The sequence below is a fragment of the Hermetia illucens genome, chromosome 2 (assembly GCF_905115235.1).
Source record: "Hermetia illucens chromosome 2, iHerIll2.2.curated.20191125, whole genome shotgun sequence".
Lineage (NCBI taxonomy): Eukaryota > Metazoa > Arthropoda > Insecta > Diptera > Stratiomyidae > Hermetia > Hermetia illucens.
Genome location: NC_051850.1, coordinates 27,278,650 through 27,298,738, shown reverse-complemented (window position 1 = coordinate 27,298,738; position 20,089 = coordinate 27,278,650). Strand labels below are relative to the sequence as shown.

General features: G+C 39.2%; 1 protein-coding gene across 3 annotated transcripts in view; it reads left to right on the top strand.

Annotated features, from left to right (window-relative positions):
• LOC119648065 overlaps window positions 1–19,797 on the top strand; it is a 36,077-nt gene extending 16,280 nt beyond the window's left edge. For all 3 annotated transcript variants that reach the window (XM_038049534.1, XM_038049537.1, XM_038049535.1), the window contains exons 4-9: window positions 6,516–8,023; window positions 8,081–8,852; window positions 8,908–9,103; window positions 9,170–10,495; window positions 10,553–10,870; window positions 18,964–19,797. In XM_038049534.1, the coding sequence (XP_037905462.1) occupies window positions 6,516–8,023; window positions 8,081–8,852; window positions 8,908–9,103; window positions 9,170–10,495; window positions 10,553–10,870; window positions 18,964–19,253 (4,410 nt within the window). In that variant the 3' untranslated portion in view covers window positions 19,254–19,797. The remainder of the gene's footprint in view (window positions 1–6,515; window positions 8,024–8,080; window positions 8,853–8,907; window positions 9,104–9,169; window positions 10,496–10,552; window positions 10,871–18,963) is intronic.
• The last annotated feature ends 292 nt before the right edge of the window (window positions 19,798–20,089 follow it).

The window sequence follows — 20,089 nt, the reverse complement described above, 5'->3', positions numbered from 1 at the left end:
TACATTACAACAGAATATTGACTCTTAAATTGGTCAATGCCATGCCTTCGGCAGTATGTTTATACAAAATATTAGCAGAAAAAATTTAAGCAAGGTAGTATCAATTTCAAAGGGCACTAAATTAGCAACACCAATTTGGCTCAAAAAAATCAGCTGACATCAGCTAATCTAGTTGCAAACGCATCTATTATTTCAGCTATTTCAAATGCAACGTTTTTCAGAATGAATAATATCTACATATATCTGTATAATTCTTTGGCCACGTTTTATATAGATTGCAAATTTGACCAATTCAATTTTTATGGTGGTTGTTACTTATGGAAAGACAATAAAAAAATTAAACAATTATATACCATTGAAAACAACTTTGTTGTTTTTGAGACTTTTCCCGCGATGATTGATCAATACATTTTTGCATACATAATCGATTCTATTTTGATTTAAGTATTTTCCAAACATGGAATTTGAACCTTACAAGTGCTATTTGGAGAACGATGATGCATTGTTTATTTTTTACTCGCGAAATTTAAAAAAAAACTCATTGAATCTGTACGATGAATCACCCAACAATCCAACATTTTGATCGGTTAGATTTCAGTTTATTTAGAGCATTGCAACCTTATCATATAGTTACGATAAAAATTGTCTTATATAACCGGTTGTTCTCTTTCTTTCTCCAAAGACTTATGGCAAAAAATCCAATGCACTCCACTTACAACTGATCCATGATAATATATTGCAAAAAAAACCCAATGTAGATTTATTTAGCTGGAGGTGCTTCTTGAAGTGATTCACCTTTGAACACCTTTACCGTCAAATGCTATATTTACATAGATGTTATACAGGGTTTTTGTCGTACTACGATTAAATTTTTTCGGACCAGTCGTTCCGATATTATTCTTGATCCAAAATGGGTGTTTTTTCTTAACAGTTGAATGACCGTGTAGTATTTTATTGTAATGAGTCCATTTCACTATACCACGCGTGTATGGCATCATGATTTCTGATAATAAACTAGATTTGAATGATGATAAATGTATCTAATGGTTTTATATCCTTGTGTAAATTAATGGATTCAAGACAATTTTTTTTTCCGAAATACATTTTTACTGGCAAAAAAAAATCGGTCTTAAAATCAAATACACCACTTGATGCATCCATTTTTAAGGTTTTGTGTACAACAATTTTGTTTACCATCAACTAATAACAGATACGAAAGAATAATTCGATTCCGCGGCTGATTCTCTATTCAACTGGTCATCACATCATCAAATCAATATGATGACGATACATGTTTACCGGAAATTGTTGCTCTGTTCTAGTTTTTTTGGTAACTTATCGCCTTTTTAAATCGCTGCTAACGCTTTCATCTTAAAAAATTTGGAATTACTACACGATTAGCATAGTGCCTTCAAATCTACCGTTGAAAATTAGAGATTAGATTAGGAAGATTAAAACATATTTTTGCGTTTTGTTTCACACAAAACCTTAAAAGGGTTCGCCTAATAGCGGCGAAAGGGCTGGGACGAAGTAACTTTTTCATATATGGGACTTTAACGTGAGCATCTTATTTGAATGGGTTAAGATGCAGTAAGTTCGCGCAAAATTGATAACTTTGAACTGCTATAACTTTGATACTAATAGCCAGTATTATGCGCGATACTGTCCTCCCTGCTGCTGCTTGCCTAGGACAAACTCAAAGTGGGTTTTCCGGTCAAATTCAAAAAGTTGGTAATATACGTATTAATATTATTTGAGTAGATATCGGAATGGGCCATATTTTGAAGCCTAGATTTCATATAAGCGCATGGCTCTGCATTTTTCAGATTTTTCATAGTTGTCATGTGTCTACCAAATTTAGTTTGAATCGGTGTAGCCGTGTTGGAGAAGTGCGGCAGACAGACAGTGAATCGATTTTAATAAGGTTTTCTTTTATTCAAAACCTGAAAATGCACGGATTTTTCTGAATATTAAGCGAATCATAAGGAGTAGAAGCATTGGCAGTCTTATACAGAAAGGCTATAGTCACGTCGGCAACGAGTTTACTCTAAACGGAGCAAGTAGAAACCCATTTTCATTAGGGAGTAATGCAATGATGCCAGATCTTAGCGTTGAACAGCATATCTATGGTGAGCAGTTAGTTAGCCACTTGCACGCACGATTCAAATCGCTCGGCATAATACCTCCAGTAAGTTCATGACTAGCCATTCCTCGCTCCACTCTGGTTAAACGCCGTGCCTATGTGTGCAATCACAGATTTCACTTAACGAGATGATGTATAGTGGTTTAAAACTTTGCAGAAGTGTGCATTTTCATCCCTACCATCGTCTGAAGTTATAATGACGACTGCTTTTAAAAATTTCTCTAACCCTTGCCCAAATCAAAAGGTTATAAGCATTGTGAATTTTGTTATATTCGATTGAACACTCAGATACGGATTCACTTCGTGGTGTATTCGTCTCCAATGGTTTGTTACCCAAATCCAGGGTTTGTGTATATCCAATGTTTCTGTAAGTTTAGGGATTTTCTGATCAATAACATATTTTCCAATAAATATGAAGATTTTAATGGTCATTATCGAATGATTTGGCACTTTATCTTCAGTAGCAGATTTTTCTGTCTGATAAACCCCTTATATTCCTCACATACCTCTCGTTCATCTTTCACCGTTCCTCAACCATTTTAATTTAAGAAAATCAATGCTTTGCGTTAACACAAAGTAATAAAGTAAATTCTAAAAAAATGAATACTTGCAGTAAGGCACCATCTTAGTCTATTGAATCATGGCACCATTTCATGGGTTTTTGAACTGGTCTTTGAACTACGGGTTTTCCTTCAAATATCTTTCTAGGTATTCGAATGTTGTCTATGCGTTGGAGACGACCAACCCATCGTAACTTTTGACTTTGATTGTTGTGGAAATATGTGGTTCGCCAAATATTTCGTACAGCTCATGGTGATAACTGATTCATCATCGATGTCCATCACGCTTTGCCTAGACAATCCTCCTCAGCACCCTCCTTTCAAATGTATTCAGAATCTGACTCTATTTTCCACCGTCCCAGATATTTTATCTTTTTCTTCTCTGATAGTGTTGGTGATGGTATCTCGTTAATATCCATATCCCTGTGCTAGCTCAAAGACTTTTTGAACTTTTGAACGCGCAACCAAGGAACTTACTTTTTCCTGTGTTAAACAAAAATCGTTTCTAGCATTCTTCATTCTTCCTCTTCAAATGCGAATTTAATATTTGTGGAAAATATCATATGTTGAAATAATTATGCCCACCTGTGTAGGTTTTACAATCGATTTGTAGATGCGAAGGATTCTAATCCTGTGTATGCAACTGACTTTCAAAATGCACAGACCGGAAAAGACCACTCTATCTTTAAACTGAATTTGGCTCCTAATCTCGTCAGACTCGCTAAATGAAGCTGTCTGCGTTTGTTACATTATATTCGTCGATTATGATGTGTTCTCTAATGCTCGACATTTTTCTGGCTTACGTCATTATTTTTTATACTCTTACCCACTAAAACGACCTCCTTCTCCTTCCACTCTCCCCGCGCGACTTCCACTTGGTATTACGTCGCGGAGCTGGATCAGAATTTATTCTGCGCTCATGTTAATGTTCGTGTTTCTCTCGCGTTCATTCTTTCAGATGACTTCTTCCTGCCTAAACTTCTTTCCGATGGCTGCAATCACCTTTTGGACTTCGGTCCATATCCCCTTTGCTTTCACCATAAGTTCCATTATATTTTCGAGTGTAAAATGCTCCCCGGTTGTAGCTTCTAATTTGGGGCAATCTGCGTCCTCTGCAATATTTGGGCGCTTTGGGCAATATGGCGAATCATCATGCCTAAATCGATGCAGATATACTCGATAGTCTCCGTCCGTCACACGTATTTTTATCGGAGACGGTTGTAGTGATTGACACTAAATTTAGTACGTGTGAACGCTCACGCATATAGTGAGTTACATCCTTTTACGTCGAATTTAAGGGGGGGTCTCCATACATGCAAAATGATGTGTAAATTTTTTTTTTCATCAAATATAGTCATGTGGGGTATCAAATTACTTTTCAAAGCCGGTATTAGTTTTGACATTTGTTGGAAAGTTGGGGAGTGCCTGGGGTTGAAAGTGATCATTTCTTTAACGGACCCATTCTTAGAAACTTCGTAATCGAAAAATCTGAAATATCGATTTGGCTCTTGATGGCTGATTTTACTATATATTGGATTGTATCTTCCGGCATTGGAGAATCAATGTGCTGTTTGTTAACTAGTCTTTTAGCTTCAAGTGTTTGGACTCTTTAAAATATGACGCCTATTGTGCCTGTGTTTTTTTGTTTTCACCGATAAACAACCTATTGGAAGCTGTTCTCTCCAAGGGTGGTCTATGGACTGACTCGAGATGTAGTATTGGTATGTGTCTTTCTATCATCCACTCAATATACATCTCGCCTACTGTCTTCTTTGTATTTGGAATTTGGGGGGTTGGCTGTCTTTTACTCCGTATGTTTTCGATATGATATAACATCAAGGTTACTAGAGGAACATTTCTTCTGGATGAGAGTATGATCTATTAGGTTGAATTTAGTGCCATATGGGGATACTAGAATCCTTTCATGAATGTGTTTGTATGTCGATTTTATGATTAGATTTCTGCTAAATGCGAAGTCAATGAGTCATTGACCATTATCATTCGATGCAACAGCGACCGATTGTTCCTCTGTAACTCTCCCCATTCTCAACTTTTGCGTTAAATTCGTCAATTTTGGTGGCAGTAAATCTAATTCTTTCTAGACTATCGTAGAATTTCTCTTTATTTTCATCGGCATTCCCTTCAGTTGGGACATCAGCCGGGCATTCAAAAATTTGGCTCGGAGTTGACATTGCTTCACCTGTAATCGGGCACTGATTTTGCCTCGAGGTCTAAGCTAGCTTTGATCTCCACATCCATACATAAATATGCCAGTAAATAACGCCGATAGTATCACGGGTTCCATGCAAAAAGAAATAAACAAAATTTCTACGAGGCAATTTTGTCCAGATGCCTGAAACGTGTTTGTCCATAAAAATCTAATAAATGGCCAATTAGGAAGCTCATTCGGAGTTTTATTACAGACGCACGACTTGGTATTTGTTGTTTAAATACACTCAGTTGTGGTGCAGAACATAGATTTTACATTATTACGTAATGTCATTTTTAAGGTGTAAAACAAAGTAAAGTGACTTTTTTGTTCTCCTCATCTCCTGAACGGCCACAACCCACGGTGGTAAAATCTGAATACCTTTGTTGTGAATCCATCGTCATATCTGACAGCTCTACCGATGGTTTCTTACATAGACGTATTATAGCGTCCTGCAAACTGTGTAGTTTCCTTGCTTATCCACAAATGACTTGTCGAAATCAACATGTTGTTATCTTTTCAAAATTTCTTTCTTAAATAAATGAAGTGATCGACATTTTGTAAGTTCTGGAGTCAAATTTTTCCTAAATGGTCTATTAGCTCAGATTTGGGTTAGGATTTTTGACTTGGATAGCAGCGTAGGTCCGGTGTCGACCAGTATTTTCCTGATGACGTATTGCAATTACAGCATGAATAACATAGGAACAGTAGCAACTATGATTTTTCTTCGAAGCTTCCCACGAGTTTGTTTCAGACATTGAGGTGTTTAGCGTTGGGATTCTTCTCATTGCTGTCGAGGATTATCTCTCTTAGATATGACAAGTTTTGTCCATTAGCATCACCCTTGATCTGGCCAAAAATAGCCAACCTGCTTCTATACTATTAACGTTTGAATTTTATTGCTCCATTCAATGCATGTTCAAAATACTTTCCTTCTGGTTTTATACTACTTAGTCCTTACTAAATACTGTTTTAAAATTAAACACCCATTTCAATGGAAAAGTTGAATGTATCCATTTTTGCGAATAAGGGGCCAAAACATCGGGTAAAGCTTACCAAAAAGCCGTTTTAGACACTTTTGTAAAACCATTTAACCAGTCTATGTTCCAAAACCAGTTGTGGACTGCGGAGACTCATAAAATTGAAACGACCCAAACCCGGCTCCAAAGCAATTTACCAGCATTCATTTACTCTGAAGAATGGCTCTCTGGCAGTCCTGATTTGAATCCGGTGGATTACAAATTGTGGACAGTTTTAGAGGACATGGTTTTCCATAAAAGGAACCCTAAGCATTGATTCTCTTCAAACAGCTTTGATTCGTGCTGTGGCCAATTTTCAAATGGACGAGGAACGTGCGGCTTTTGATGATTGGCCAACCCGACTTAAAGCGTGCGTGAATCCCACGTGACTAGGAATCTGAATATAAATTTCGTTTCTAAATATAATATCTGCATTTTCTTGTTAGTGCAATGAAGAAATTGTTTTTCACAATCTTCCTGAAGCAGTCAGAGCAGTCTGCAATTTTTTGGAATCGAAAAATGACTCTTTGAAAAATAATTCGTTTGAACAAAACGTAACACTTCAATTTATTCTTATATTACAGAAAAGACATCGCAGCCGTTCATTTGTTCTTGAGCGACTTGTGGAAAGAGAAAAACTCAACACGATTGTATTAAATTTGTACCCAGGCAACAAGGGATACTCCTTAGCATTTTATCAAGATGATAATCAAATTGAAGCTTTAAACGATTCGGCCGTGAATAGTGCAAGTGCTTCGAATGATTGCATAAGCAGTAGTACAATTTTGGGAGACGGAGGAGGCGGGCCCGGCGGTGGAGGTGGTGGTGGCGGTGCATTATTCGAAGGTAGCGGCGGACTAGCAAGCAATGTAGGATCCTCGACGGCACTAACGGGCAATAGTGGTGTGAAGCATGGAACAAATGGCGCAAGCTCTAGTCGATTGAAACAAACACAAATTAGTAATAATAGTTTAAATAATAAAAATAGCAATAATTTGTTATCCTCTAAAGCTGATATCGTTGACCTGGATATCATATTAGGAGGAGGCGGCGACAATTTGAAATCTACAAATATTTTCGATAATTATAATATGAACGCTACTACTCTGAACGCAGAGGACAATATGTTTGTGCAGAGCAGCAGCACAGCGGCCGCATCCGTAGATAATAATCCTGATAAAGACGACGATGATAATTTAGTGGAAGTAATGAGTTGGCCATACGAAGTGGATGACCTGCTGAATAGTATTGATAAAGAAGAATTGCCAATATTTATTTCCGATCTCCTAGAAACTCGAATACCAAACGTTTTCTATTCGGGTTGTGTTATTTGTCAAGTGCGTGATTATCGACAAACTTTTCCCATTTCATCAAATAGCTGTGATATTTATCATGTTTTGCTGAAACCCACCAATGAAGTGTTGTATTCTGATATTAATCAACTATCAATTGATTCTGATATTAGTAGCGACGATAAGTTAATATTGGAGAGTCAATTGATATTAGCGACTTCGGAGCCCTTGTGCTTGGACCCCGATCCGAAAATCGGTCGGCATGCTATAAACAGCCAGCACAGGAAGCAAATGTGGAACACATCACCGTTGCGCCGTCAAATGAAGAAATATTCCCAAATATCAATCAACCGAAAACGGAAAATAGATCAGTTCACTCATCATTACGGTCTAGAGTTATGTGATTATTTGCAACGATTGAGGCAACGGCCGCGACCATTGCCCACAGTACCGATTGGAGTGGCAGGCGCTAGTCGGAACGCGACAAATAGCAATACCACAACACATATGCTTGCATCGATTTCAAAACTTCAGAAAAAACCGAGTGAGATATTGCGTCCGATCCGCGCACCAAACCTCGACTATCCACCACTTTCCGATCCGGGAACCGTCGATGTTTTGAGCTTAGCAAAAGCCTACCCGCATAAGAATCGCGAAGCCAAAGAGGATTTTTTGCCGGTACTAATCGAAGAGTATACGTTAGAATCTGATCGTGAAAACGGACATGTTTATCTTATTAAACTGTCGATATATCAAAGGCCAGCGACTGCGGAATACTTAGGGGAATTGTACGTTGATAGGTATATTCGCATGCGAGTTGTACTTGTTGCGGAATAATAAGTTTTACTTGTTTTCAGGATATATAAACAGGGTGGTGAGCATAAGGGAGAATCATGTAGATTTTCACTAGGTACTCGCGCTTACGCAAATCGTTATATTCAACAATTTACGGAGATTTTCACCGAGGAAGGAAGAAAATCTGTTCGCATTATTCACAGGGTTCCTGGGCAGCCGGCTAAGGTGTCCTGGACTAGTGGCTATCGTCCTGCAAACTACCAGGACCAACAGAAGCTTCAACAAACCCAACAGCAAATCGACCTGAATGCTGCGGCGCAAAATCAACAACAGCAGCAAACTCAAATTCCGCACCAATCACATCACCAACAGGTGCAAGCAGTGGCGTCAATATCTCAGCAATCGACACAACCTCAGCCTCAGCAAATACAACAAACCTTCCAAACAAACCAAATTATAACGCCAACCTTAAATGCCACCAGTCCCAATCAATTGCCTGGCAATCAACAGCTCAACATCAATCTTCAGAGTGGAAATATAGTTGGCATTACAACGGCCGGCAACGTTCAACAATTACGCCAAACGACACAACAAATCTTCGATACGTCCGGAAATTCAGTGAATGTACAAACACAGCCTGGTCAGCAGATAAGCTTAAATAATGGTTCCTTGGTGTTGGTGAAGCAACAGCCCTCTAGTTCCGGTGTGCCTGCCACTTTAGCGATACAAACATCGTCAAACAATCAACAAAAGGCTCAAATAGTTAGTAATGGTGGACAAATAACTGCTGCCAATTCAATTAGGGCTCAACTGGCAGCGAACGTTCCCATCTTGGTAAGATTCTTTTCCCCTACTATACCTGACAAACAATAATGGGACCAATTTACAGCAAGCTCAGTTGAAAGCAGGGCCGATTGTAGCAGGCCAACATCAGCAGCAAATTATTCAACAGAAAGTGGCAAATCTGAATCAGACAAATAATCCAAATGCCAATACATATGTTACGGGTTTCATGAATGTTTCAAACGCCTTCCAGCAACAACAGCAACAGCAAACCCAGCAACAACAAACGCAGCAAGTTCAGGGTGAGTGTTCAGAGGGAATAATACTCTTGCTCTTTATTTAAAATGTTTTCACTGCCTTTTTAACAGTTCAACAACACACGTCGCAAAATAAGTCTGCAAACAATGCCGCTATCTTAAGTTTGCTGAACAGTGCTCCCGCGGCAATGACCAGCACGCCTATTAGTAGTACATTCAATGCGACAACTGTACAGCAAGGGCAAACAATTGTGCAACAACAGCAGCAACCGCACCAATCAATTTCCGCCGAACAACTCTTGCAGCAACCGCCACGGAAAACGAATGAGGTGATACAAAACCTTCTTAGCAATAATATTCGTAAGATCAATATGGCTGGCAACAATAACCAAGCTGTTGCGGGTCAAAATCGTGCGACGAATTTAATAGCCGTTGGTTTGCCATCCGATGGCAGTGGAAATCAAAGTGTGAGAGTCACAATGTCGGCGCTAGCTTCACAGTTGGCATCACCACCTGCACTGATGACGAATTCAAATTTCGGATTCACCAACGCGTCAACGAATAACAACAACAACGTGACTATAAGTAATAATAATATAAAAATACTCAATAACGCCGGTCAACGAATAATTAGTGCCAGTGCATTGCGGCGGGATTCACTAGCCACGGCAGCCCCGTCGCCCGGCAGTGATTCCAATGCCTCAAACACTTCGGGAACGTCAAACTTAGGATTTGCAATGCCCGGCTTGAATCCCCTGCTTGCTACTTCGCCGTCGTCCGGCAGCGATCAGTCGCAGGTAACGTCACACGGCGCCAGTGGAAATGTGGGGAACGTGACAACACTAACCAATCAAGCCCTCTATGAAAGACTGAATAGCGGTAGTGGTACAAATACAAGTTCTGGGCTGTCGCCACAGCAACCTGCAAATGTTACCAAAAATCTAGTTCAACACGTATCTAACGTACAATCGCCTGCAGCTTCGATATCACCTATGTCTAGTCCACCACCACAACCTTCCCCGCAACAGGTGCAAGTGCAGCAAGCTGGCCAAACAACGACGTTAACTTTGCAAGGCATTAACTTACAGTCGCTCCAAGGTGCAATGGCAACATTCCCCGGCCTACAGAATGTACAAGTGCAAATACCCGGCCTTCCGCAGACAATTTCCTTGCCACTGTCTAATACGCAATTAGCTTCAGCTTCAGGGAACGTAAGTGGAAATCCGCAAGGAGCTGGCCAACAAGCGACGAGTCTTCTTGTCTCTGTGCCTGTGACAAGTACAACGCAGGTAAACACTATGCAAACAGTTCCTGGTGGATGCGGTACCGTTGTCTCAGCCGTGCCAGCAACTGGAGCAGCAACACAAACAGTAGTATTAACAAATGCCGGAAACGCCGGAAACTCACAGACTGGTTCTATGTTATCACTGCCAATTGGTAATAATTTCCATTCACACTATCATATGGTCTTAATACGGTAAATATCACCTACAGCTCAACTAGTTGCATCGGGTGTTAAAGGATTGAATTCACAAACGCTTCGGACAGCAACGGTATCGGGTGGTACGTCGAATAACGTAATAAATGCGAATATAATTCAGACCTCGAATGGCAACGGTAGTATGAATAATGCTGGTGGACAATCGTTACCTGGCGCTGTGAACATTGGCAATTCAATTCAACTGTTAGGAACACTCCAACAAAGGCCGCGAAGTATACAAGTTGTCGGGGCTAAGCCAATAGCAAATCGTGGACAATTAACGCAACGAAATCTTCCAAATACAACGTTGAAGCTAACAACTGCACCTGCAGGTAAGAAATAGATTTTCCATTGTCAGTTTCGAAATCTTAGTGCGGGTCCCAGACATTTTCGTTCAAGGAAAAGTCATTTGCGATTGTAAGTGGAACATTATTTTTCATGATATTAAGGTTACCATATTTGACATTTTATAGAATCAATATTTCTTTGTTATCAATGGTTATCGGAATTCGAAGCCAACTTTACTTTCATAAATGGCCTAAACAATTCCAGAGAAATTTGCATCTGGCGATTGAGCCAGCTAGCCACTTCGTCATTTTCGCTTCCCACACAATTAACTGCGACGTTTCGCATAATTTTCTTCATAAATAAAAATGAAACAGAATCACTATATCTACATCAAACTAAATTTTCCAACCTAGCCCATGACAACAGTGTATTATAATACGAAATATTATCTAGTCAAGCTTTCCTTCTCCCTATCCAACGTGGTAAAAATATGAACGTTATGTGTGTAGGTTGTAGAATTTCTTCTAGAGTTTCCAGGCTAGAGAAGTCATCAACATTTGTTAAGAAGATGAATTTGGAGAGCTGCACGAAAAGCCATGAGAGCGGCCAAGAAGCAGATCTGGCTAGACTTTGAACTCAACAGTCTTTCGTCATCCAAATAATCTAGCATTGACTACATTTTAACTTAATGAAGTATGATTTCATTGCCGGTGATAGGTTTCCGAAATTTTATGCTTTCACATATGGCATATCGTACCGGGAGATGCTTACTTATGGTCTTTGCCTAATCAAAGATAATGTACAGGGAGAAATTCAAATGCGTCCTGAACATCTTCTTAGAGGTGATTTTATAGGTATCGCTACTATCAACATTCTATCATGAATGACAGCCCATTGAAGTCAGGCAACACACTCTTGGTCCTAACTTAGATGAAATTACTCTTAAAATCAATCATTCTTTTGCTGAGTGTAAAATTCGATTAGTATTTGGCTAAAAACGATCGAATTAACACTAATAGTCCATCATGAGATTCTTTAAATAAGTCTATTTTTGTTTCACTAATTTGGGTTGATAGCAAGCGTGGTCGCTTTTGTGAGATGCAAGGGAAAATGAGGAAAAGAACAAACTGCTTGGAAAAAGTTTAGCTAATATTAATTTCTGCTAAGTTGAAAACGGTTTTTTTTTGTATAAAAACTAAAAAGGAAAGTAGTGGAAATAATAAGTTAAATGATGTGTCCCTAGGGGCGAAATGGAAGCGAGCAAGTAGCAAATACAGTACTGGGCAAAAAAACCCGATCAGTAAGAAAATCTGATTTTTGAGAAAAAATATCGAGCTGATAAAAAAAATAAATAAGAAAGTTTTTGCGTATTGATATTTTGCACTAAAAATAGTTGTTGGAGAAAAAAAACTATGTAAAATTTTTCAGGAGGGACTTTTTTTCAAAATTAGTCTACTTTACGAAAAATAGGTAAATTTGGTTTATGTTTCATATCAATCACAAAACTCGTCGTACCACAATATTGTTTTTTTTTGTTTACTTAATAACTAAACAATAAACTCATAAATGTTTAATTAGTATTTCGTTGTATCTCCTTTTTCCTTAATTCCGGCTCTAATCCTTGCTGGTATTGATGAAATAAGATTCTGCAGAATATGCAGGTCAGCTTTGTCATTCCACGTCCTGAAGAGGATTAAATCAAGCTCATGTTCGCTTTTCGACTTCTGTGCAGCTACCTTTTTCTCCATTAGTGCCCACAAGTTTTCTACGGGGTTTAAATCCGTGCTGTTCCCGGGCCAAGTCAGCTGCTTTACTGAGATTTCGGAGAGAAAATCAAATCATCCTGCTCACCATCATACGTGGTGGATCCCATCCGACCCAAAAATATTAAATTGGAATTCATCGGAGAATATTACAGTTTGCCATTATTTCAGGGTCCAATTTTCGTTGTCCTTTGCCCATAAATAGCGTTACTTCCGCATTCTTCCATTTAAAAAAGTGTTCTTTGCCGGACGTCGGTCATGAAATCCGCCCTATCAGAGCCTCCGACGGACCGTTGATACAACAATTTTTTTCCCAATGGCATCCTTGAGCTCTTTTTCCCTGTTTCCGGACAGTGTACCCAGCGGCCCGGAATTTTTTTTAAAAAGTCAGCTACAGAGGACTGAATAAAGCCCACAACGACAGGTATTTGTCGTGTGCTATATTTTTTATGAAATAAAGTAATTATTTCTCCTTGGTCGATATCACTCATTTTACCTGTTTTTGCCATTTTTTTCAATTAACGCACTTCAAAAACTTACACTGCAAGAACCTATAATCTAACGGTACAAATACTTTCTTCACATTTGTATTTATACAACAAAAAAAACTGCTTGTCAATTCAAATTAAAATAACGGACTTACCCGAGATTAAGTAGGGGACACTTAACTGATCGGATTTTTTTGGCTCAGCACTGTACATTAAAAAGTCTGCAGAAAAATTAAAGACTTAAGGAAATGGTTTTTCCCATCGGTGAATCTTATCTACGAAAAGTGTATTCATGAATTGAAAATTCGTAAAAATATAGTAAATCTTCCACTCACAAATAAAAATCAGCCAAAAGTTCTTATTAAAGTTGATGAAAGGAAAATTATCCGTGATCTGCGAAGCCTAAAATTTAAAAATGTAGTTCATATTAAACCCTCCATCAATTCAGCGTTTAATATGATTATATCAATTTAAATAATTCACCCAACTTTGCGAAGTGCTTTCTTTCAAGGAAGAGCCAATGTTAAAAACCCTCGTTATCAGCAAGGTATATGAAACAATGTCTCGATTTCGCAATTGACTGTCGATGATTAGGGAAGGGGCGGAAGGCCCGCCGAGTCCGAAATCAATCGTTTGCAATCAGGGGGTCGCTAGTGCCCGTGGAAAACTCCCAGCAGGAAATTGCAGCCATGACATGTAAAGCCAATCTTTTATTTCGGCGGAGGTTTTATAATAGTCTTGAGTTGTATGATGCGTTGGTTTTGAGAGCCAAATTCCCCGCTTCAAGTAATATTACAATTCTTAAGTGGCCGCCACATAGAGCATCCACGGGGAGTCTTAAAGAGGTCGATGACTGAAGCGACGGGAAGCGGGGAAAAATTGTAGTAAAAAGTGAATACAGAAAGTATTAATGGTGAATAAGTTTCCAAATGATTAGTCACAAAATTGATCACGCTGGGCTTTTATAAGTTTATTAATTTTTTTGTTTCTAAGTGCTACTAAAAATGAAATCAAATGCTGTATAATTTAGTTAATGTTTATATAAATAAGAAAAGACACGTAACCTCTTTCAATGTCATAAATAAAGCGTGTTCGGTTCTGAAAGTGACTCTATAAAAGAACGACTGATTAATGGCAAAATGCAAGCTAAACAAGAAACCTTCTCGGGTAGAACGAATCAACAAACGCACTATACAGATTCAATTGTATGGAGGAGAATGATTCTCTAGAACTAGAAAAAATACCAGTCATCCAATTGTGTCTACCAATAGGTAGACGCCAACGCACAGTGATTCTGCATTTATAATAAAGGCCTTAGAAAATAAGAATGGTTTTTTTGTATCGAAATGGTAGACAGCTTTATGTAACGCTATTCACTTCAATGTTACTTCGTTTCGTTATCGTGGTTTTGAGGTTCTTTTGCCACCCCCACGAATTCTGTCTGGCACACCGCGCATACGTTTTTGACATATCGTGCTTCGGATTCAAACGTATTTGGCTCTGAAGTCATTATCAGGAATTAGAGTTCGCAAATAATTTTCAACATTGTAGATTTGCTAATTGTATCACTGACCAGGGTGCCGGTTTTTTAAAAAAAAAAATTGTCAAGAGAAATCTTATTTCCACTGACGGTTTCAACCAACAAAATTGTCGCATTTGAGCTTCTGAAAATCCAAGAACGATTATTGAACAGCCAGTTCAGTTCAGTTGTTAATTCGACTGAGAGATGCCACCATCGGTGTTCTCCGCAGCAGAGTAGGCTTTGAAACCAAATGTAAAAAAAATAATAATGGAACACTTAGCGCATCCAGGCATCAGGACGACAAATCGCTTAGTCACCGAAAAATACTTCTGGCCCTTCATGAATAAGGACATCAACTCCTGGGCCAGAGAGAGCATCACATGCCAGAAGTGTAAGGTCACCAGGCATGTAAGGAAGGAGGTGGGCTCATTCCCCCGCTCTACCAAGCGGTTCCACACCATACACCTCGACATAGTAGGTCCTTTGCGAGGCTCGCGCGGTTTCAAGTATTGCCTCACAATCATCGACCGGTTTACGCGGTGGCCTGAAAGACATTACGATGCAATCTTGTGCCGAAGCCCTCTGTCGAGAGCGGATCCCTCGCTTTGATGTCCCTGCAGTGATCATCACTGACCAGGGAATGGAATTTGAGTCCACCCTTTTCTCGGAGTTAGGCAAACTCCTGGGATTCAAACGCCAGCGGACTACGGCATACCACGCGCAATCCAATGGGATGCTAGAACGCTGGCACCGGACGCTGAAAGCCGCCATTATGGCCCGCGACGATCCATCCTGAACTCAAGTCTTGCCTCTCGTCGTGCTTGGCTTGCTTGGGTTTTTAGCAGCTCGGGTGACTGAGTTGTATGCGAGTAGTTGAGCTGTTAGAAAGTAAGACGCCCGCCACTCATGTTTTTCTTTGTCGCCTCATGTAATGGCACTAATTTTCACTAAACAGAAGGAAAGTTCACGATTTTCCAATGTTTTACGTTTCTTGTATTTTTATTTAGTTTTCTTTTATTTTAATATATTGTTAGCTGCTCATCGGAGATTTTAATAGTTCTTCCCCTTCATTCTTTTGTTTCACCCTAGATATTGCCTGTTGGCCTCATTTTTCTTGTTAAGTGCTTGCTGGCATTCCTCATCGAACCTATCATTTTCCTCAGCGTCAGGAATTATATGCGTGATTGTTTTGCTCTTAGGTCCACCAGATGTCGCACTTTACATCCAACCAGATCTCTTTTATGGAACCTTGCCAGTGTGAATCCCCCATCTATAGCACCAGGTCAATTTGATTTACATCCCCTTTAACGCAGAAAAGATTTATAATGATGGAAACAATCTACCAATGCTGGACGTCTACCTACACTTTTTTTATAACTTTTTCTTTCTCGTTCACAAAAAGCTGGTCGACAACCGGGAAGCAGAAAAAGGGATCGCCGTCACAAGGGCAGCCCATTACAACGATCTTTACGATAACCTGGGCACTTTGGACGGTGAAAGAGACCTGTAATGATTTAAGAAAGGTAACATAATCGCAAAAAAGATATCTAGCACTTCTGTTGTGGTTATGTCAATAACTACGTTCCTTCCGTCATATTTCAACGAAAAAATTTCATTCACCGCTGCCACAGTCTCACGGAAATTTAAGATGCAAGGCTGAACTCTGGAAAGCAAAGAGTTGGGAATCAATATTTTGGCTCAGTGAGTTCTTCAATCGCGTTATTGAAATGTTGTAGAAATCCATCTGATTGGAACGAATGCACCGCCGTTGCAATATAAAATAAGGTTTTGTTTTAATCAAAACATTAAACAGGAAAGAAATTATTGTACCATACCTCAGTCTGGACAACCGCATTCACGATATTGTTCATTTTGTTATGAAACAAGCGGGGTGATTCGTGGACAAACATCGTAACCTCTACATTGCATTCATGGACCTAGAGAAAGCGTTTTGATCGTACAAAACACAATGTGTTAAGGCAAAACCTAGTGCCAGGGGAACTCATGCGGTTGCCAAAATTGCTCTACTGCAATCCGAAAAGTAAAGTTCGAAGTGTGGCAGGTATATCAAAGTTACTTCATGTCTCTGCTGGTGTTCATCAAGGAAGCGCTTTCTCTTCAATCCTCTTTGTTCTTGTCTCAAACACTCTGCCTTCCAGTACCCTATCCACTGCTCTATGCAAATGATACTTTCCTAGCGCCTCACAGTTGCAACAACTAGTCTAAAAGTTGAAAGAATTGGCCCACGCACACGGTCTCTGACTGAATCTGAATAAAACAGAGTTTTAGACAATCGAGCCCAGTGAAACACCCGCCGAGAACTGGAGGATTGAAATATCTTAGATCATCGCAATCAGCCAATGGTACACTGCGCTATCGAATTGCTCGAGGCATCAGTACTACTTAATTGAATTGGCGCTCCACAACTGAGGTTCTTTGTGATCGGTGCATCACAATGAACACGTCAAATCTAAAATCTAAGGCGGTGGTCTCTCTGTTGCACTCTATGGTTATGAGTGCCGAACGCCTATTAAAGACAATAAATGGGGCACCTCGTGATAGTTGAGACAAAACTGAAACTAGTGGTGTAACACGCTATGGTCTCATCCTAAATGAAAACATACACCAATCGTGGAGTAGTTGCAATAGCGATGTGGTATGATCATGCAATTTGCACTGACCAGAACTTACGATCTAAGATTGACCTGAACATCAAAGGCGATGGGAAACGGCCAAATGATGAAGAAATCCTCCCGAGTGCCCTTGGATCAAGCCTCTGGTCGGAAAAAGTGGCAAATACGGTCGAGACGGTCCGACATCGCTACCTATCGGGAGAAAGGCTAAAAAACATCACTTTTTCCGATAACAAATTATACTGATAGCAGTATGATGCCTCGAACGCTCCATTTATCTGAAATTGGAATCAGCACATAGAACATTGTATTGAATATTTGAATATTGTCACCTTTAACGTCCTTACGCAGCATTCATTGATTTTAAAAACAAATAGGAAACAAAAATTGAAAATGTATAAGGCCTACAAATAAGTTCTGTCGGTTTTTTGTTTAAATTTGAAGCTTTATTGTGAAAAATTGGTTATACATTCATTGTTCAAACTATTGCCCATCGCTAGCCACAACTTTCTTCCATTTTTCTGGCAATTCATAGATACCATCGCGCCAAGAATTGGCGAGCTTGGGGGCTATCCACTCATCGAGCCATTTTTTGAGTTCATCGTAATTGGAGAAGTGCTAGTGAGCCAGGCCATGCTGCATCGACCGGAACAAATAGTAATCAGAAGGAGCAATGTCTGGAGAGTACGGCGGGTGGGGTAGGAGTTCCCATTTCAACGTTTCCAGATATGTTTTAACGGGCTATGCAACATGTGGACGAGCATTGTCATGTTGCAAAATAACTTTATCATGCCTTTGCTGGTATTTCGGCCGTTTTTTCTTGAATTCGCGGCTCAAACGCATCATTTGACGTCGGTAGAGTTTGCCCGTGGCCGTTTCGTTCGGTTTTAACAGCTCATAGTATACCACACCCAGCTGATCCCACCATATACACAGCATGATCTTCTCACCATGAATATTCGCTTTGGCCGTCGATGATGAGGCATAGTCGGGGTATCCACTTTTCATCGCCAGTAACTATTCGATGCAGAAAACCCTTCCTTTGTTGTCGTTGAAGCAGTTATACGCACGTGAAAAAACGGCGTTCGATGTCTCTTGGCTTCAGTTCATACGGAACCCAATTTCCGACCTCTCCGATCATTCCCATTGCTTTTAAACGGTGGGAAATGGCTTGCTGAGTGACTCCAAGTGTTTTTCCAAGTTCTTCTTGCGTTTGCGATGGATCTTGGTCGAGCAATGCCTCTAATTCTTCATCTTCAAAAATTGTTGGCCGTCCGGCGCGCTCTTCGTCTTCCAAGTTAAAATTACCACTTTTAAACCGTCCAAATCACCTCTGACACGTTCACTCAGATAGAGCATGGTCACCATAAACTTCCACCAAAATGCGATGACTTTCGGTTGCTTTTTTCTTCATATTGAAATAATGAAGTAGAACTCCCCGCAAAAACACATTATTTGGTACAAAATGGGCTATTTTCGTTGATGAAAAAAATATTGTTGTTTACACTTCAATTAAATAATTTATACTGACGTTTGTGCCTATGGACAGTAGCTTTCCGATGAATGTTTGGAAATGTGGATCAATTGAATAAAAAACAAGCTACGCCATCTATTGTGAAAACCGACAGAACTTGTTTGTAGGCCTAATATTTTCAGTTCCATCCACTCACCAACTCTAATCTTTGTTTCCTTGATTATATCCTTTATGTTAAATAAATATCCTTCTTGCAGGTCCAACTCAGATAACGACTACAGCTAATCTAACTGCCACTCCCCTCGTGATGTCAACACAAAAACTCCATTTAAAATTACAAAAACAGAACGCTGCAATCCTACAACAGCAGCAACAACAACACGCCCAGCAGCAGCAAACCCAGTCGTCACATCACCCGCAACAACAGCAGCAGTTGCCGAACCAACAGCAGCAGCAACACATCCAGACCGCTCTAACGCAAAATTTGGCCACAATAGCGGCTGCCAATCAAAAGCGACGACGATCAGCGACTGATGTAAATAAATAATATAGCGTGGTCGTGTTGATACCTTCACCATCGTCATCGACCGGCTAAACTATCAACTAATTCTAGTAAGCTAAAGGCAGAGACCAGAGAAAGATTCGCTAAACAATTGTATATGCAACATTCAGAAAATTATCATAACGACAATTTAATGAATTCTCTTATATATATATTATATATAAACATAAAGTAGTTATATGATTTCTGGTAGCTTCAGTTCTATTTTACATTTTAATTAAATTTTTAAAGTAAATACCTTTTAAGCTACGCTTGTTTTAAACACTCATCTTGTTACATCTAGACATGAAAGTGTAATTGGCACGTAATTATCGTGTAATTTTGTAATTTTTATTTATATAAATATCTATTTAGATGATGAAATTAGAAACGAAAGAGGAAGCGAGTTTAAGACGTAGAAGGAGCGAAGCAAGGAAAGCAAAGTAACAAAAATAATTCAATCACAATTTATAAGTAGGTCATTCATTGCGAGCTTTAACAGAAAGCGTGAAAGTTAGTTTCCTTTTGTAATAAAACGTTATCATAGGTTCGTCTGTTTATTTCTTCTAATTTTAACTATAGTCTAGGTATCTTTATTTAATTGTATAGTTTAAGTATGGCGATGTGAAAGCAAATTGTGAAAAAAAACAGAAAGATGAAAACAAATATATAATACGTGTTTAAATAAAAAAATAAAATTTTAGTATAACATTTGATGAAACCGTTCGGAAGAAAACGATCAAGACTTTAATCTAGCCAAGAAATGTTATTAAATTTCGTGAAGTTAAGATTGGTGATTGATGCTCGCTTTTCCGTACTACTCCGATTGGCGGAAAGAAAGG